The 19,914-nt window shown below is 38.1% G+C and overlaps 1 protein-coding gene and 1 long non-coding RNA gene across 12 annotated transcripts in view; one reads left to right on the top strand and one right to left on the bottom strand.

The window, feature by feature from the left end:
* ARFIP1 (ADP ribosylation factor interacting protein 1) overlaps positions 1-19,914 on the top strand; it is a 157,547-nt gene that overhangs the window by 116,014 nt on the left and 21,619 nt on the right. For all 11 annotated transcript variants that reach the window (XM_059875917.1, XM_059875921.1, XM_059875920.1 and 8 more), the window contains 1 exon segment: positions 10,889-11,063. In XM_059875917.1, the coding sequence (XP_059731900.1) occupies positions 10,889-11,063 (175 nt within the window).
* Positions 914-10,933, bottom strand: LOC132342575 (uncharacterized). The gene is made up of 3 exons (XR_009490989.1): positions 10,843-10,933; positions 1,262-1,402; positions 914-1,053 (listed from the first exon to the last, which is right to left on the bottom strand). It is a non-coding gene; the product is annotated as an uncharacterized lncRNA (long non-coding RNA).

The raw sequence follows: 19,914 nt of genomic DNA, 5'->3' as shown, positions 1-19,914 counted from the left end.
AACAAAAAAATGTGTTATTAGAGTGTTGTAGGAGAGCCCACTGGAGAACGCAATGGCAACCCACTCCAATACTCTTGCCTGGAAAATCCCATGGACCGAGGAGCCTGGTAGGCTGCAGTCCATGGGGTCGCTGAGAGTCGGGCACGACTGAGCGACTTCACTTTCACTTTTCACTTTCATGCACTGGAGAACAAAATGGCAACCCACTCCAGTATTCTTGCCTGGAGAGTCCCAGGGAGAGAGGAGCCTGGTGGGCTGCCGTCTGTGGGGTTGCACAGAGTCGGACACAACTGAAGCGACTTAGCAGCAGCAGCAGCAGCAGGAGAGCCCACATTGGAGAAGGAAATGGCAGCCCACTCCAGTGTTCTTGCCTGGAGAATCCCAGGGACGGGAGCCTGGTGGGCTGCCATCTGTGGGGTCACACAGAGTTGGACACAACTGAAGCAACTTAGCAGCAGCAGGAGAGCCTGCAGAGCTAATAAAAAGGCAGGAGAACAGTTTGAGAAATGAGCAAGAGCCAAAGCCAAAATAATGCCTCAGAAGAATCTCATTAGGGTTCTGATGCTTCGGTACCTCTGGTACTAGATGCTGCTACAGCTCACATAAATAGAAATTCCAAAGGCTCCTGAATACTTTGCTTCATTGCCTTGAGAGTATCCAGTTGAGCCTTGGTCATGTGCCCACACCCTGCCTGTTTGGATTAGGAAGGTGGGGGAGCTCCCCGCTCCAGCATTCTTGGCAGAGCACAGGGCCTTGTTTTCCAGCAGATCGACAGCAGACACCCTGTCTAATCTGGCCTGAGCCTGCCTTTTCAGCCATACTGCTTCCCTGCTACAGCCAGATGCATAGTTTCAGTTGCTTTGAATATGGAAGGTTATTTCTGCCTCCATAATTTTATGTTGGTTATTCAGATTATAACCGGTCTTCAGTCTTCCAGATTTTATTTTTATATAAATTATCTGCCCTGTATTTCCATGGTGGTTTATAACACAGTATTTTCATACTTTTTTACATACCTCCACACACGCATGATTTCTCTGTCTCATAACCATCCTGTTAGGTAAACAAAATACATATTAATAGATGCTTAGAAGTGTCTAAAATGCAGATCTATGATAGCATTTTTCAGCTTCTCATTCCAGACCCAGTTTTCTTCCCCCACTCATTTTTGTCCCCTTTTAGTTTTTTTCCTCTAAACACTTGATTTCTTTATTTTTTGTTATACTTTTTATAGCATAGCCAAAGATAGTACAAACTTTACCTTTTTGGTGTATAACTTTACTTTTCGGCCTCTTGGTCTAGTTTAGTGATATGAGAAGTGCCTGTGAAAGTGCTGGATGTATCTCGTCTTCTTGCAGTTGAGTGCTTATTCTTAAGTATATATGTCCTTATGCTTTCATAACTAAAAGCCCAAACCACATGGAAAGTTCGTTGGTTTTTGTTTTTTTTTAATTGATAGTAGTTGCTCAAAACATTTTTATACCTTATAAACACTTACATAGTTTCAATTCAAGCTTTAAAAAGTTATTACCATGTTCTTCCAATAGCTTGCCTTTTTACATACACCCTCTTTCCTGAAATTTTCTTTTTTATATTGCCCTGTAGATGGGTTATAGTATTGTGTTGGTTTCAGGTGCACGGCAATTCAGTACACACACATGCACACGTACTCTCTTTCACATTCTTTTTCACTATAGGTTATTATAAGATATGGAACATAGTTCCCTGAGCTATGCAGTGAGTCCTTGTTGTTCATGTACTTTATATGTATATACACACACATACATACACACACACACACACACACACACACATATACACACACACATATATATACGTACACACACACATATATATATACACACACATATATACACACACACACACATATATATATACACACACACATATATATACACACACACATATACACACACACACACACACACACACATAGTGATGTGTATCTGTTAGTTCCATACTCCCAATTTTTCTTTCTCCCCAACCTTTCCCTCTGGTAACCATAAACTTGCTTTCAAAATCTGTGAGTCTCTTTTTGTTTTGTAAATAAGTTCAATTGTATCATTTTTTAGATTTCACAAATAAGTGATATTATTTGTCAAGTAAGTGATATGTAATATTTGTCTTTCTCGGTCTGACTTCACCTAGTGTGGTAATCTCTAGCTCCATCTATGTTACTTCAAATGGCAGTACTTCATTATTTTTTATGGTTGAATAATAACTTTAATTTTTTAAGCAACATCCGTAGTTCTCCACAGTGGCTGTACCAGTGTCCTTTCCCACTAACGGTGTAGGAGGGTTCCCTTTTCGCCACACTCTCTCTAGCATTTATTATTTGTAGAATCTTTTTTTTGGTAGGCCTTTTGATAATGGCCATTCTCACTGGTATGAAGTGATACCTCATTGTAGGTTTGATTTACATTTCTCTAATAATTAGAGATGTTGAGCATCTTTCCCTGACCCTGTTGACTATCTGGATGTTGTTGGAGAAATGTCTATGTAGATCTCTCCATTTTTTGATTGGGTTGTTTGTTTTTTTGTTATTGAGTTATATGAGCTGTTTGTATATTTTGGAAATTAAGCCCTTGTCACATTGGTCACCAGTATTTTCTCCCAGTCTGTAGCTTGTCTTTTCATTTTGTTTATGGTTTCCTTTGCTGTGCAAAAGCTTATAACTCTGATTAGGTCTCATTTGTTTATTTTTGCTTTTATTTCTTTTGCCTTTGGACACTGACCTAAAAGACATTGCTACAATTTATGTCAGAATGTTTTACCTGTGTTCTCTTTTGGAAGTTTTATTGTGTCATGTCTTATATTTAAGCCATTTTGAGTTTATTTTGTGTGTGGTATGAGGGTGTGTTCTAACTTCATTGATTTACATGAGGCCTTCTAGTTTTCCCAACACCAGTTTGCTGAAGAAACTCTCTGTTCTCCATTGTATATTCTTGCCTCCCTTGTCAAAGATTAATTGACCATAGATGTGTGCATTTATTTCTGGGTTCTCTATTCTGTTCCATTGATCCATGTGTCTGTTTTTATGCTAATACCATGCTGTTTTGATTACTGTAGCTTTGTAGTATTATCTGAAGCCTGGGAAAGTTATGCTTCGTGCTTTGTTCTTTTCCCTCTGGATTGCTTTGGCAATTCTGAGTCTTCTGGAGTTCCATATAAATTTTAGGATTGGTTTGTTTTGGTTCTGTGAAAAAGGTCATAGATAATTTTAATAGCAGTCACATTAAATCTGTAGATTGCTTTGGGTAGTATGGCTATGTTAACAGTTCTGATTCTTACACACCAAGAGTATGGAATAGCTTTCCATTTCTTTGAATCATCTTCAATTTCTTTGTCAGTATGTTATAGTTTTCAGCACATAGGTCTTTCACCTTCTTGGTTAGGGTTATTTCAACTCTGTTTTTCATGTTTTTGTTTGTTATTTTTGACAATTTTAAATGGGATTTTTTTTCTTTTTAAAAAAATCTTACTCATTTATTTTTGGCTGTGTGTGGGATTCCTCTGGTTGTGGCGAGCAGGGGTGTTCCCGCTGTGTGCATGGCTCATTGTGGTGCTTCTCTCGTTGCAGAGCACAGGCTCTGGGGAGTCAGGCTGCAGCAGTTGCTGCTCGTGGGCTCGCTAGTGCGTGCGCAATAGGTGTGCTGTGTGGCTTAGTTGCCCCATGGCATGGGGGATCCTTCTGGACCAGGGATCGAACCCATCACCTGCGTTGGCAGGTGGGATTCCCAACCACTGGACCACCCGGGAAGTCAAGGATTTTTTTATTTTGAAAGTTTACTTTTGATCTTTGCATAAGAAGAGATACTTCTATCCTGTGCTGTGTTGGTAGCTCTCATTTTAGTATTAACATATCAGATTCTCAGTGACTTGGAAAGGAAGGTCAAGACAAGTACTTGTGGTTGTCTGGTGGGAGAAGGGCACAAATAGATCTGTGTGCCTTATTTAAGTTTTGGACTTGGTTTTCTTACTTTCCTTTATTGCTTGAAGAATTTAGTAATATAGTATTACAATTAGAAGATGGGAAAAAATGAAGAAATCTATCAGTATGATTTTGCTTAGTAACACTGAAGGAATGTCTCAGTAAAATATCCTTCAGTACGACTTCCTTTGGTAACATTCCCAGTAGTTGGTTTCCCAGTCCTGTTTAAATCCTTTCATGGACATTGCCTGTATTTTTCAAAGGATATATGTTTATTATGTATATTTTTATTTCTATGAGCTATTTCTTCTCAAATCTGTCGGTTCGTTTTCATAGCATCCTAATTTGTTCATAATGAATACTCTTCCTTTTATCTCGTAATCATTTCAAACATTCTTATTTTCTAATCTAAAAATGATTGTTCTAATATCTGTAGTTTTGAAGTTGAAATTTCTTTTGTTCTGAAAGTATCCCAGTTAAGAACTATGTGAATCTAGTTTCTGTCTCTCTACTTTGTAATTGTCCACCTATCTTGATTTTTAAATATAAAGTATATTTTATTTGAAACATGTAATATCTATCTCTTCAGCACTTATTTCTAACATGGTTTTAAAAATATTAACCCATATTAAAGAAAAATACATTAGATGTCACTTATCATACACAAAACATTTTATATTTAATTTGCAAAGGAGAAAAATAAGCCTCTAGAGGTTAAGTGGGTTATTTACTTGGAACCGATTTCAAAGTTAAATGAAAATCCATGGGCTCCTGCCTTCTATTTTTGATCATCAGGCCTCAAACTTGAATTGTACTAATCTCAAATTTTCATATCTAATTAAAAAAAATAGCTTTCATATCTTACGATGAGGAATCTGACTTAATGTATAATGTGATATAAAAAATCTCAATTTATCCAATAATATAGGTTCGTTTGAAATTTTTGAACAGAATTATCAATCAAGTTATATATACTGGATAGCTGGTTGTCAGGAAACCTTTACACAACCTCTGTATATACTTTAAAAATCAACAACAATAATGACCCACCTCATAATTTATTCTCATATTGAAATTTCAGTATATGATTTTATTCATTAAGCTTAGCTTGGTGGTTAACTTTTCTATGCCGTTTTTGGAATAGCTGAGGCATTGACTAGTTCTAACACTAAAACATTGCCTACTGAGGGATAACATTGAAAAAGAATCCCAGACTGAAAGTTTCTCAGTAGTTGAATTTTCTCCTCTGTCAAAACCAGAATTTATTGACTTTTAGGGCAAGGGTCAGCTATTTGATCAGCACACAAAGTGGCAGTTTAGGCAGATGTCTGGGTGGCCTTTTAACGCTCCCTATTATGCATCGCACAAGTATTTCCTAGCTGTCTGGGGCTTCATGCATAGAAAATCTTATAACAGCCTATTCAAGACTTACAGAGCAGCACCAACAAGGGAGCCAATTGTGGTCAAAACTTTTCAGATGTGTACACCTGTTTCATATGTTTTACATAAGCCATAAAGTAACCAGCTATCACTAACTTTATTGGTAGGGTCTCAGTTCAGACTGGCAACCTTGAAGTGAAGAGTTGCATTTCGAAAACATAGTATATTTCTCTTCCTGGTGGTAGTGAGCACTTTTAGCTCTTAGGGAAAGCTCTTAGGGAAAGTTTTACTTTGACATCATCTGCAAACTGGATGTAAAAATTAATGTCAGTATTATAACTTTGACTGTGTTTAAATTAGTTGCTGTTATTTAAAGGTATACCCCATGGCAATGAAGAATATTTGTCTTCACATTAAATCACCACACATTACTGTTTATTTTTGTTCTGCTTATTTCTCTCTCACTTCTTACTGATTTTAGTATGTTTGCTTCAGTCCATCCCTCTTCTAATTTGGCTGAAATGATAAAGCACTCTAAAAATATTAGTTATTAGCAGGGGTCCTAAGTACTTTGTATATATGGGTTTTGGTGGGGAAAAAAATGTTTTTAGATTATTATTCCCATTTCTGAAGCAGAAAATGAGAGCAAGAGGAAAAAAAAAAAAAAGCTTAAGACATTTTGCATGATGTACTCTGGGTATGATGTACTCTGGGCATTTTGCATGATGTACTCTGAATATAAGTTAAATAAGGCACGGTGACACACTCCTTTCCCAGTTTTGAACCAGTCTGTTGTTGCGTGTTTGTTTCTTAATCTCAGTTCCGCCTTCCTGCCTGATAACTAATTCCTTTTGTGATCTTATTCCAACTTCAGGTTGTAAGTTACTGCATTACTTGCCCAGTGTGTCATGGTATCTACAGATCTGTGCCTTGATGCATGCTGTTCTCTTCCTGAAATGCTCCATCAATTTCCCAGCCCCAACCCACCTCAAAAACTCTTAACCATCCTTTAAAACTTGTTTTAATGTTCTCCTGAGATGCTTGTTCAGATACCTGATTAAGTAATTCTTCATCTTGATTTCCGTCTTCCTTTCCCCATGGCAGTATCCCTTATCTCATTTTGTTGTAGTTGTTTAAAAGCTTCTCTCAGTCTAGACTGTTAACTTCTTGAAGATAAGCTATGAAGATGGTAGATAAAATCTGTTTCTAGCACAGTGCCTGAAACTTATAAAGTTAGCACTTAGTATTTGTTGAATGAATTGTATCATGAATGAACCAATGATATGCTTTTGACCCTCAAAGGTGAAATTTATTAAATTCAGTATGAGTCGAGAATAAATTGGGCTTGGCATGAGGGACTCATGTTCTTTCTCGAGTCATATATACATTACAGAGTATGTTTCCTTCCCAAAATAGATACAAATTGTACTATAGATTGTTTAATAAAGAAATTTAGTTTTAGGGCATAAGTTTGTGGTACTGATTTTGACTGAATTGAGATCACTGTCTGGTTGCTCAGTCGTATCCGACTCTTTGTGACCCCTTGGACTGCAACACACCAGGCTTCTCTGTCCATCACCAGCTCCTGGAACTTGCTTAAACTCATGTCCATCCAGTCAGTGATGCCATCCAACCATCTAATCCTCTGTTGTCCCCTTCTTCTGCCTTCAATCTTTGCCAGCATCAGGGTCTTTTCTAAGGAGTCAGTTCTTCTCATCAGATGGCCACAGTATTGGAGCTTCAGCTTCAGCATCAGTCCTTCCAGTGAATATTCAGGGTTGATTTCCCTTAGGATGGACTGGTTTGATCTCATTGCAGTCCAAAGGACTCTCAAGAGTTTTCTCCAACACCACAGATCAAAAGCATCAGTTCATCAGTTCAGCTTTCTTTATGGTCTAAACCTCATACATGACTACTGGAAAAACCATAGCTTTGACTAGCTTGGAATTTTGTCGGTATAGTAATGTCTTTGCTGATTAATATGCTGTCTGGGTTTGTCATAGCTTTTCTTCCAAGGAGCAAGCATCTTTTAATTTCATGGCTGGAGTCACCATTTGCAGTCATTTTGGAGCCCAAGAAATAAAGTCTGTCACTGTTTCATGGATCGGATGCCATGATCTTAGCTTTCTGAATGTTGAGTTTTAAGCCAACTTTTTCACTCTCCTCTTTCACTTTCATCAAGAAGCTCTTTATTGCTCTTCGCTTTCTGCCATAATGGTGGTGTCATTTGTGTATCTGAAGTTACTGATATTTCTCCTGGCAATCTTGATTCCAGCTTGTGCTTCATCCAGCCCAGCATTTCGCATAATATACTCTGCATATAAGTTAAATAAGCAGGATGACAGTGTACACCCTTGAGATACTCCTTTCCCAATTTGGAACCAGTCCATTATTCCATGTCCAGTTCTAGCTGTTGCTTCTTTACCTGCATACAGATTTCTCAGGAGGCAGGTCAGGTGGTCTGGTATTCCCATCTCTTTCAGAATTTTCCACAGTTTGTTGTGATCCACACAGGCAAAGGCTTGAGCATAATCATTGAAACAGAAATAGATGTTTTTCTTGAATTTTCTTGCTTTTTCTATGTTCCAGTGGATGTTGGCAATTTGATCTCTGGTTCCTCTGCCTTTTCTAAAACCAGCTTGAACATCTGGAAGTTCATGGTTCATGTACTGTTGAAGCCTAGCTTGGAGAATTTTGAACATTACTTTGCTAATGTGTGAGATGAATGCAATTGTGCAGTAGTTTGAACATTCTTTGGCATTGCCTTTCTTTGGGACTGGAATGAAAACTGACCTTTTCCAGTCCTGTGGCCACTGCTGAGTTTTCCAAATTTGCTGGCATATTGAGTGCAGCACTTTCACAGCATCATCTTTCAGGATTTGAAACAGCTCCACTGGAATTCCATCACCTGTACTAGTTGTGTTCGTAGTGATGCTTCCTAAGGCCCACTTGACTTCACATTCCAGGATGTCTGGCTCTAGGTGAGTGATCACACTGTCATGGTTATCTGGGTCATGAAGATCCTTTTTGTACAGTTCTTCTGTGTAGTCTTGCCACCTCTTAATATTTTCTGCTTCTGTTAGGTCCATACCATTTCTGTCCTTTATTGAGCCCATCTTTGCATGAAATGTTCCTTTGGTATCTCTAATTTTCTTGAAGAGATCTCTAGTCTTTCCCATTCTGTTGTTTTCCTCTATTTTTTTGCATTGATCGTTGAGGCAGGCTTTCTTACCTCTCCCTGCTGGTCTTTGGAAGTCTGCATTCAAATGGGTATATCTTTCCTTTTCTCCTTTGCTTTTAGCTTCTCTTCTTTTCATAGCTATGTATAAGGCCTCTTCAGACACCCATTTTGCCTTTTGCATTTCTTTTTCTTAGCAGTGGTCTTGCTCACTGCCTCCTGTACAATGTCAGGAACCTCCATCCATAGTTCTTCAGGCATTCTATCAGATCTAATCCCTTGAATCTATTTGTCACTTCTACTGTATAATTGTAAAGGATTTAAGTTACACCTGAATGGTCTAGTGGTTTTCCCTACTTTCTTCAATTTAAGTCTGAATTTGGCAATAAGGAGTTCATAATCTGAGCCACAGTCAGCTCCCAGTCTTGTTTTTGCTGACTGTATAGAGCTTCTCCATCTTCAGCTGCAAAGAATATAATCAGTCTGATTTCAGTATTGATCATCTGGTGATGTCCATGTATAGAGTCATCTCTTGTGTTGTTGGAAGAGAGTGTTTGTTATGACCAGTGTGTTCTGTTTGCATAACTCTGTTAGCCTTTGCCCTGCTTCATTTTGTACCTAAGGGCAAATTTGCCTGTTACTCCAGGTATCTCTTGACTTTCTACTTTTGCATTCCAGTCCCCTATGATGAAAAGGACATGTTTTTGGAGTGTTAGTTCTAGAAGGTCTTGTAGGTCATCATAGAACCATTCCACTTGAGCTGCTTCAGCAACCTATGCCTCAGCTGCTTCAGCATAGGTTGGGACATAAACTTGGATTACTGTGATATTGAATGGTTTGCCTTGGAAACAAACAGAGATCATTCTGTCATTCTCGAGTTTGCTCCCAAAAACTGCATTTTGGACTCTTTTGTTTACTATGAGGGCCAATCCAGTTCCTTCTAAGGGATCTTGCCCACAGTAGTAGTAGATATAATGGTCATCTGAATTAAATTCACCCATTCTGGTCCATTTCTAAAATGTTGATGTTCACTCTTGTCATCTCCTGTTTGACCACTTCCAGTTTACCTTGATTCAGGGATCTAACATTCCAGCTTCCTGTGCAATATGGTTCTTTACAGCATTGGACTTTACTTCCCTCACCAGTCACATCCCCACCTGGGTATTGTTTTTGTTTTGGCTCCATCTCTTCATTCTTTTTGGAGTTGTTTCTCCATTCACCTACTGAGCTGGGAGTTCATCTTTCAATGTCATATCTTTTCCATACTGTTCATGGAATTCTCAAGGCAAGAATACTGAAGTGGTTTGCCATTCCCCTTCTCCAGTGGACCAAATTTTGTCAGAACTCTCCACCATGACCCATCTGTCTTGGGTGGCGCTACACGGCATGGCTCATAATTTCATTGAGTTAGACAAGGCTGTGATCCATGTGATCAGTTTAGTTAGTTTTCTGTGATTGTATTTCCTGTCTAAGTACTGAACAGTTGACACTACTGCATAAGTCACTGTTTAATGAGCAAAGTAATGCTATCGCTACTTGGCTGCCATGACAGAGAGCTTGTGAGGACTGGGATCGTGCAGTGGCAGTGCTGGGGTGACTGTGTCAGCTTTAATGGCGAGAGAGCATTGGGGGAGGGCCTCTCAGGGAGCGTGAGGTGATCAAGTGCTCCATGGAAGATACCGTGGTCATGTTCTGAATACTAACGATATGGAAATCCACCTAGAGTTGTGCTGTGCATACCGTAGCCACTCAGCACGGGTGTCTGTGGAGCACATGAAGTGACTAGCTTGAATTGAGATGTGATGGAAACTTAAACAGTGGATTTCAGAGACTCAGTCTCCCGCCCCCGAAAAGTACAGTAGCTCAGTAACAGATTTTTTTACACTGATTATGTATTACAGTGATAATATTTTGATATATTGGGTAAAATAAAACATACTGTTAAAGAGATGAAGTTAACTTTTTTTTTGGCTCTGCCTTTGTGGCAAGTGAAATCTTAGACTGGGGATCAAACCAACACCCCCTGCTATGGAAGCAAGAATTCTTAACCACTGGACCACCAGGGAAGTCCCTAACCTGGTTTTTAAATTGTGGAAATTTTACTTGTCGGTTGATACTGTGCTTGAAAAGGAAGAGTTAATGAGATTAAGAGATAGTCTCCCCTCCCTCTAAAAAAAGCAGCAACTCCCCACCACCATGCTTATATTAATAGCTCTTTGTAAGAAGATACTTGATTTTAAAAGCATAAAGTATCAAATATGTATGAGGATTATTATATATTAATGTATAATATGGGACGGTTGGGTAGTTCCACTTCACCTCCTGAACTTACTTCACACTGTCTTTGTAGCGTGCTTCACTTATTCTCCTCTTTCCAGAATTGAATATGATGCATATCGTACTGATTTGGAAGAACTGAATCTTGGACCACGTGATGCAAACACTCTGCCAAAGATTGAGCAATCACAGCATCTGTTCCAAGCACATAAGGAAAAGTACGATAAAATGCGCAATGATGTTTCTGTCAAGTTAAAATTTCTAGAAGAAAATAAGGTAAATGTATTCTTTACCTTCTGAGATTTTTTTTGTCTCTGTTAACTCTTTGATTATAGAGTTGACCCTTGAACCACCTGGGGATTGGGGGCACTGGCCCTCCAGTGCAGTTGGAAGTCCACGTGTAAGGCACACTTGGTTCCTTGAGCCCAGGGCTCCCTTGTGTCTGCAGCCCCACATTTGCAGACTCAGCCCACCATCCAGTGCTGTAGTATTTACTGTTGAAGAAACCTCACATGTATGTGGACCCACACAGTTCAAACCCATATTGTTTAAGGGTCAACTTGGGAGTTGTTAGAAATGAAATTCCATTTATAAACAGTGTTTTCATGTTTATAAGTACATAAAGTATATTTACCTTCACTTTTCTGTCATTAAAGTCATCAGCTGTGCTGTTCGAGTCTTTCACATGTAACAATTGGCAAAAAATACTTGATGTTGATCTTCAGACTGGTGTTGGTATCAAGTGCTTTAAAAAGTTACATAATGGTATATTCGGTTCTGAATATTTTGAAAACTTTTTATTAATGGTAGGTAGAGATTTCAGGAAGGGAACAGCATTCTTCTCAGTACCTAATAAATGAGGAATAACTGAAAGGTTCTGATTAGGGCTGCAGTTAGCATAACCTAAAAGAAGCAAGCTAAGAAATCAATTTTCCAGCTTATTTTCATGTAACATGAACACATTCAAAACCTAGAGCAGTGAGAGGTGATACGGACCTACTGTAGCTTTTGTTGGAGGTAGGGTCATGGGATAACAGGCTAGCGGCTCCGGTGTAAGTAGAGAGTAGTTTCTGGTGTTTAACATGACATGCACACTGGGATCGGGAGAAGGATTGCAGTTCTCCTCCCAGTTGGGAGCTCTGCCCAGAAGAGGTGTGGCGTCCTGTGGAGATAGGGTCTCACGCTGCACATTGGTGGTCCCTTTCCTGTGCTTTGCACACCCTCTGAAGTCATAATAGAACACCAGCTCTGCTTTCTCCCGGGTACCTTAGTATCTTTCAGTTCTGTCTCTTGATATCTTCTTGTCTTCTTTAATATTTCCTTAGAAACTCCTCTGGCTGCTATAAAAGCTGCATAGATTTCCTTGAGACCAGGACTGCTCTTACCTTTTTTTTTCTTTTAGCCACAGTGCATGAAAAGTACTGATTTCCCATTACACTGAAACCATTATGTTGTCAGTAAAGGAGATCTCAGCAGAGTCATCAGACAGGTTGCTCAGCACTACTCAGACAAGAGCAGAGTGAGCCTTTTAGTTTCATTAGCTGAGCACATGCTGTGGCACTCACTGTGGTCATTTGGTTTAATGTTTTGAAGGATAAGAATATGTCAGTACTTAGATATAGACATATATTTTAGAATCAGCACTGTACGGTGTAGTGCTGCATAAAGTGTGCTAGCATTTTATGGGTCCTACCTGAAGCTGATTTGAATGGAAAAAAAGGAATTCATCCAATTTGAGGGTCCAGGACCTCTGCTAGTAGAGGAAATGATTTTAGGGAATGTTTAAAATGGTAATTGTGTTTTCTTGGAAGCTAATGGTATTTGTTGTGTGCTATTCTCTGAATAGTGACATTATGGCTATTTTTTGTATTTTGTATTTTTCTGTATTTTAAACATTTTCTATGAAAGCTTATGTATGTTGCCTTTATAAAAAGGGAGATAAGCTTATTTTGAAACAATTAATGTCCCTAAACCACCCATGCTTATATGGTTCTTACCAGCAAATTATACAAGGATAAATAATGGCCATGTAACTCTAACTGTCTTACTGTATAGCTCTTTTTGAAACTTGGCAGTAGATCTCCAGATTTAGACATGAACCAGGGAAGGCACACTTGTTATTTACTAGGCATTTTACATTTATTCTCTCACTCATTCATCAAAACAGTCTTCAGACTCAGCAGACACACTGAGCAGTGAGGAAAGTTGGGAATAATAGAAAATTGTGACTTAAAAATACTCTTCAGGCACCCTTGTAAAAAGCCTGGACTAGGATCACTCCATTAGCAGAGAAAGGAAAGAGCCGTGGTTTCGAGGCTGCATGACAGGAAATTGACAGAGGAAGCTAGTTTGGCCTGAAGGTTATGAGGGATGAAGGTTGGGAACTTGTTCTACTTAACTCAGTGTTTAGTTTGAAATGACGACAAGATACTCACATGGAAACAATTGGTAGGAAGTTTATGGTGTGGGTTTGCAATTTGAATGAACAGGGTCAGAGTTCTGGAGACTAAAGTTTAGAAGTCATTTCTTTGAGAATAGTATTGTCATTGTCTCACCTTCTCTTCTTTAGACCTTTCTTAGTATAAACTAAAAAAAAAAAAAAGTTGCATTTATTCTCAAGGATTTTATTTATATTCATAGAGAGCCTAGAAATAACTCTGGGGTTTTCCACAGTTGTCATCAAGCTTCAGTTTCAACTCAGTCAGCTTTGTCTAAAATAAAATATGTAAAGAAACTCTTAACATTTTTATCTTTTGTGTTTAATTCTTTAAAACTGTAAAGAGATAATGTTCCTGGTCTCAGTTATTTCAAGCAGTAGACAGCTATGATTTGGCTGAAGACTTCAGCTCATAAGAAGAATTTTTTTGTTTTCTTGCTTTTGCTGGAGCAGCGTCTCCCCTTTTTCCTTTAGTAGCTCTAACGGGAGGATAAAGCAGGCCTCGGAACTGCCCGCCAGCCCTGCTTGCTCTCTCAGCAGTCTGCAGTGCCTCATGTCGGGGGTTCTTCTGTTGTGAACTGCAGCTGAGTTTGTTCCTTAGTATTTCTTTTATATGCAATTGTCACGTAATCTGCTCAGTGCTTGAGTGTGAACAAAACATGAGCTTTCTATTTTTTAAATATCGTATGTTGAATTTTTTTTTAACATAAGTCATCTGAAACATCCGTGAGTGCTAATTTGTAACTTGAGGATGTCCTAAAGGCTATTGTTTTTTTCTAAAGCTGTTGGTGCACCTCCTTTTGCTGGGACATTGTGGGGAGAGGGAGGGCCTTTTGGTTATCCTGGCTTTTGGAGTATCCTCCCATAGTGACACTCCTCTTATAAAATGTGAGGCCAGATAATCAAACAGCTAGAAGAGTGCAAAACTGAAAGCAAATAGACATTGAGTAAAGGACTAAAGATCATCCTGTGACTATTGTAATAAGTTTTAGTGGCCAAACATTGTGAGAATATTTTTGTTTATTTTGTTTTCAGAACTTAAGGAAAAAAATTGAGAGTGATTGGGAGGTAGATTCTTTGCTATTAGAAAATTGAGGTTTTTATGTGTACTTAGTCTAGCCTTTTTTCTCTCTGGCAAAACAAAAGGAATAGGTATGTATTAAAAATACCTGTGTGTCCTTACCTGGGTATGTATGTGCATGCATTAATGCTCAGAGTTGTGTACATGTGTCCATGCTTGTCATTCACCCTTAATGGGAAAACCTGAGTTCTTCTACTGTTTACAGTCTATACTCTGTCCACCCCTTACCCTATCCGTCCCCCCCATATATTGTGTTTACCTTTAACCTAAACAAACCTCTGAATTCTCTTTCTTATTTACTAAACAAGATTGAGTTGCATAACAATAAGAGCACAGCTAATTAGGCTCTTATAGTGTTTCTGTTTTCATCAATATTTCTTTTTTCCTAGACTTTTAAATAAAGTAACTTGAGCTATTTTCTGACTTAAGACAGTTTACCTTTTATTGTTCCTCTCAAGGTTCAAAACAAAACATAGACTAAAAAATATAGTCAAGATAAAGAAAATAGTCATTTCTGGTGCTTTGTACACTTTGTTGGAATAGGTACCCTGCCTTCTTTTACAGCTTCATGATGCCTAGCAGTGGTGTTAAATGTATAGTAGTCATTTAGCAAATACGTGTTTGCATTTCTTCCCAAAATTTGAGGCATGCTACAGGGAAGGGAGGAGATGGAGGTGAGTAAGAGTCAACTAGGGCAGAGTAGATGCTTACCTGGCTCTTTGAGTGAGTGAGGCATAGCACGCTCTCTCAGAAACGCTTCTGTTGTCCGCAAGATGTGCCGCTTTCACGGAGAGAAAGCAAAAAGTAGAGGAAAATAAGCACATCAATGTGAGCAGCCCATGTTTACTTTCTTTCAAAACGTTTTATGGCTTAGAACCATGTAGAATGTGAAAAAAGTAATTTAAGATGATGAACATTTCCCCTAAGATAATTGTAATTTAAGAGTACAAGTAAATATCTTTTCAGGTCCACTAATAATATTGTGGGGAGGACCCTGAATGTATCAGAGAGTCAACAATAGTTTAGGGTATAAGTAAAGACTAAGAATCCCATTAATTTTGTTATAGTCTTACTTTAAGAAGGATGGAATATATTCTTACTTTAAGGTAATGTCAGTTAATTAGCTATAACCATTAATTGCACAGTTTTTTCTGTTATTATAGTCAGTAACTCAAAGGATGACAAGGGAGTTGGGGGTTGGGAGGCTGGGAGAAAAAAGGTGAGCCAGACTTGGGAATCTATCCTAGGAAAAATTTCTTAAAAATTATAGTCATTCTTAACACTAGATTGATGAAAAGAACTTCACTCACATCATGTTTCATATAGAATTACAATACAGTGATAATCCTGTATGTTAGGATTTCTTTTCTGATATATTACAGATTTATTTCGTATGTGTGTTATTATGAATTTAACTTATCAGAGACAAGTCCAGTAAACAAAAGTGATGAGACAGAGGAAGAGCGGAATACACAGAGAATAAAAACAAGACACACTGTAAATCGACTTTACTTCAATTTAAAAAAAACACAAAACGAAGTAAACACAGATAATGCAAGACAGCTATGTATGTAATTTTGGTGACCCAGTGACTATATACAAATATGTTCTGTTACAGGAAATACTCAAAGCCTACTACATTTTTATAAAAATGTGCTGTAAATGCTGGAAAAGGCTAGGAGAGCAAACATATTCTTCTCTTTGAGACGATATGAGCCTCTGAGTTTAAAAAATGGATATCTGTTGCCAGATTTTAAGAAGCATGTGAATCGTTACTTAATATGTACAAGCAGATACATTCTTGAATTCTTTTTCCCCATTCTCAAAAGAACTCTCATTTTTTTACTCAATATTTTTAAAAGATGCATGTCAGTGATTTACTGTCATCTTTATTTCTGTAACTATAGGTATAAACAGTATTCTTGGTATTTGCTCGTAAATCATGTGAAGTTATTATATTCTATGGGTAAAAGAACCTGGTTCTAAATAAAACATAAGCCCTTATGGATTGAAAGGTAGAATATAGTAAGCAGCCGCAACACTGCCAAGTGTGGTTCCCTCCATTTGGATCCTGTGAGACAGCCCCTTACTCCTCCTGCAGCTTTATTTCCGAGCGTAATTCCTGAGTGGGTTCAGTCGTGTAATTTCATGTTGTTACTGTTTTTTATTTACTTAGCAAACATTTATCATGTATTATATACTGTGTACCAGGAGGTGTTCTGGACATTGTTCTGGACCCAGTGAGCAAAAGTGAAAAAAATTCTACCCCCAGAGTTTATAGCCTAGTAAAAGAAACAGGGAAGCCTGGCGTGCTGCAGTTCATGGGGTCCCAGAGTCAGACACGACTTAGCAACTGAATAGCAATGAAAGAAGCAACACTGATCAAATCACACCAAAATGCATGTATGTACGTATATATAAATTGTGGCTGTGACCAGTGAGTGGTCAGGCTTCTATTAGAATGTGATGTTGAAAATTCACCAGGTAAAGTGAGAAGCAAAGGGTATTCCAGGTAATTGGAACAGTGGGAGGTAAACGGGCCAAACCATGCCGGCCTTATAGGCCACATTAGGGAAGAGCTTATTTGAGTGTTGGTGGGAATCCATTGCAGGAATTCTTGGCAAATGACAAGTCTTAAAATGGTTCAGAGGCTGTAGTAGAACGTAAGAGTGAATATAGGAGTTTAAACAGGATGATGGGAGCAAGGATTGGGGTAGTGTTAATGGAAGTGGAGTGAGCTGAAGATTTCAAGAGATACTTAAATGGTAGAACATAAATACATGTAATAAAATATGAAGAATAGATTGATATATAATTAGCACCTTTGACTTTTTATTCCTTTATTCAGCAAATATTCAATACTTGTTTCAGTCACTGAGTTAAAGTCTTGCTGTCATAGAGTCAAGTAAGAGAAATAGATATTAACCAGCTAATTACAGAAATACAAGCTGTGATTGGTGCTGTGAAGGGAAAATAGAGGGGTCTTATGAGCATACAAAGGGAACATGTCTTGACATGAGAGAGGAAGTGACGCTGGAGCTGAGACCCAAAGGGGTGGAGAGGAGGCAACCAGAGGTGTATAGGGAAAGGAATGATGGGTGCGTGCTCAGTCGTGGCCAGGCTCCGCTGTCCCTGGAATTCTCCAGGTAAGAAGACTGGAGTGGGTTGAAGATCCCCCTCCTCCAAGGGATCTTCCCAGACTAGATTGGGATCGAACCCGCATCTCCTGTGTCTCCTGCATTGCAGATGCATTTTTTACCTCTGAGCTGTAAGGGAAAGGAATAGAATATGCAAAAGCCAGTCAAAGGTCAGTGAGTCCAGAGCATGCGGAGAATCAGGGAGAGTAGCTCTGGATAAAGCTGGACAGATAGATCTGGCCAACACAAGGGTGAGATGACCTACATGCAAGGTTATTCATCACAGTATCACTGGTAATATCAAAAGATGAGGAACAACTGAACAGTTCAGCAGAAAGGAACAAGTTGAATAAACTATGGCTCATTTATACAATGGAATACTTTTCAGCCATTAAAAAAAAAAAGACTAGGGATGTAATTAATAGAAGGATCCTCAGAGCATATTATTAATAATAAATGAAAAGACCAAGGTGCACAGCAGTGTATGTATAATTTTGCAAAATTATAGGTCATAGGTAATAAAATTATGTTTAAAAAATAGAAATCTGGTTAAGTCTTTTTGAAAACAGAAGGTATCCTATTTAAAAACAAACATTTTCTATCTATACATATTTTCTTTTCTTTTAAATCAAAATCATCCTTTAAATAGATAGGACCAAAATTGAAAGGATATAAGTATATATCAAGATTTTCAGTCCTGTCTCCAACTACTCTATTCCCCTTACAGATAAAAAAAAGAAAACGTTAAAATCAAATGATTGATTCCGTGTTGGAAAGAATAGAAAGACAGTTTCATCTTAAGTGTGAGGTTAGAAATGATATGTTAGTGCCTTCCATATACATCAGAAAATATTGTTTTGCATACTGCCATGTTTGCTGCGTTTAATGGTTTGACTTCCAGGTCTCTTTAAAACTTCTTAAACACACATGAAACAGGAAAAATTTGCCTGTGATTTGCGTTGCCTCCTTTCCCCTTTTATAACAGAGATGGAAGTTAACTATCCTTGTATCAATCATGCAACTAAAAAGAATTGAGAGTTGTAGGTTGATTTTGAACTTAACAGCATCCAAGCCATACCTGTTGGCTGATTTTGAAATTGACAGCATCCAGTTATCTGTCTTGGTGATTTGCAGTCCTCAGCTGGTGAATGAGGGAGTGAGCACACCCAGCCAACCAGTTCATGCAGTCTCCCCGTCAGCTGTGCTAGTATCCAGCAGGCAGGGTGAAGGAAAGATATTTTGTACACTAGATTTAAAAGCCTTCCAAAGGGATAGCTCATGAATTGCTGTTTTTATATATTTGACTTCGTGTGTGTATGTGTGTGTGTGTGTGTGTCTTATGTTTAAAGTACTTGTGTTTTCTTGACCGCCTCTGGTCAGAAGTTCATGTTCCTGTTGTTTATCTTAGAGGGGAGGGGATTGTTCAATGCTTCTACTTTGAGTGTATAGGATTCACTTATTAAAATTTAATTCTTGACCGTTACTGCTGCATTGTCTCTGTTCTGTTAAATGGTTGTACTTGTGTCCGCCTCAGATCCACGTTTCACTTACTTTGCCAGCCTTGATTATCACCCACGTCAGTTTGTCCATTTGTCAGTTTGTGATAAAGGTGAGTTTTAAGTCTGCAGCCAGTGTGAGATTTGAAGAGACCACTGCTATCTGCATTCATTTTAGTTACGGTAGCATTACTGCACTTTTTTTTTTTTTGGTTCTTAGTTACTGTCTTGAGATTTACTTAAAAATAAACCCTTTAATTAGTATCTCTGAGTAAAATCTCAGACTATACCAGCAGTGTTTAAGAACTTGACTTTGCATTGTTCTTTTTGACCTTTCCTTGAAGTCCTCTCAGTAATGACTCGGTCCTTTTCTGTTGACCATATATATATTTCTTCCATGACTCATCTACACTTTACTTTCTTAGATTTGAAATAATCACTTTATAACTAGATTTTTTTCTTTATTCCTCTTAAATCTTGTAACATTCTGGTTTCATATTTCTTTAAATTTTCGAAAGATCCCTTTTAAAAATTATTCAATACATTTTTAAGGTGCTTGCTTTGGGCTATTATAATGACTAAATCTAAAGAAATATTGTATAATTCTGTTATGACAAACTCTCTGCTAACAAGCAGCTTACAGTCTCATGGAAAACATTTCTGTTCTATACAAAATGGTGAGTGAAGCATGAGGAAGAAGAAACCTGGAATTTGACAAAGAAAACCTCAGTGAGGGCTGGAAGCGGCGGTGTGGCTTGAGCCAGATCACAGAGTGAGGAACATGACACTGGCAGAAACAGGCCAAACAAAGTCTTCAAGAAATCCTAGATCCTTTGTTTCAATGATTTGTAAACTTTCGTTATATTTTCTGTTATCTTCCTAAAGCAAAACATAGTATTGCTGCTTATGGATTTTTTTTTTTTTAAGAAATCTAATGGTTTTATTATAACAAATTTTGGTAAAGATTTTCTAAGTT

Source organism: Bos taurus, chromosome 17, assembly GCF_002263795.3.
Source record: "Bos taurus isolate L1 Dominette 01449 registration number 42190680 breed Hereford chromosome 17, ARS-UCD2.0, whole genome shotgun sequence".
Classification (NCBI taxonomy): Eukaryota; Metazoa; Chordata; class Mammalia; order Artiodactyla; family Bovidae; genus Bos; species Bos taurus.
Note: the sequence above shows the minus strand (reverse complement) of the source record. Positions and strands in the feature narration are given on the sequence as shown.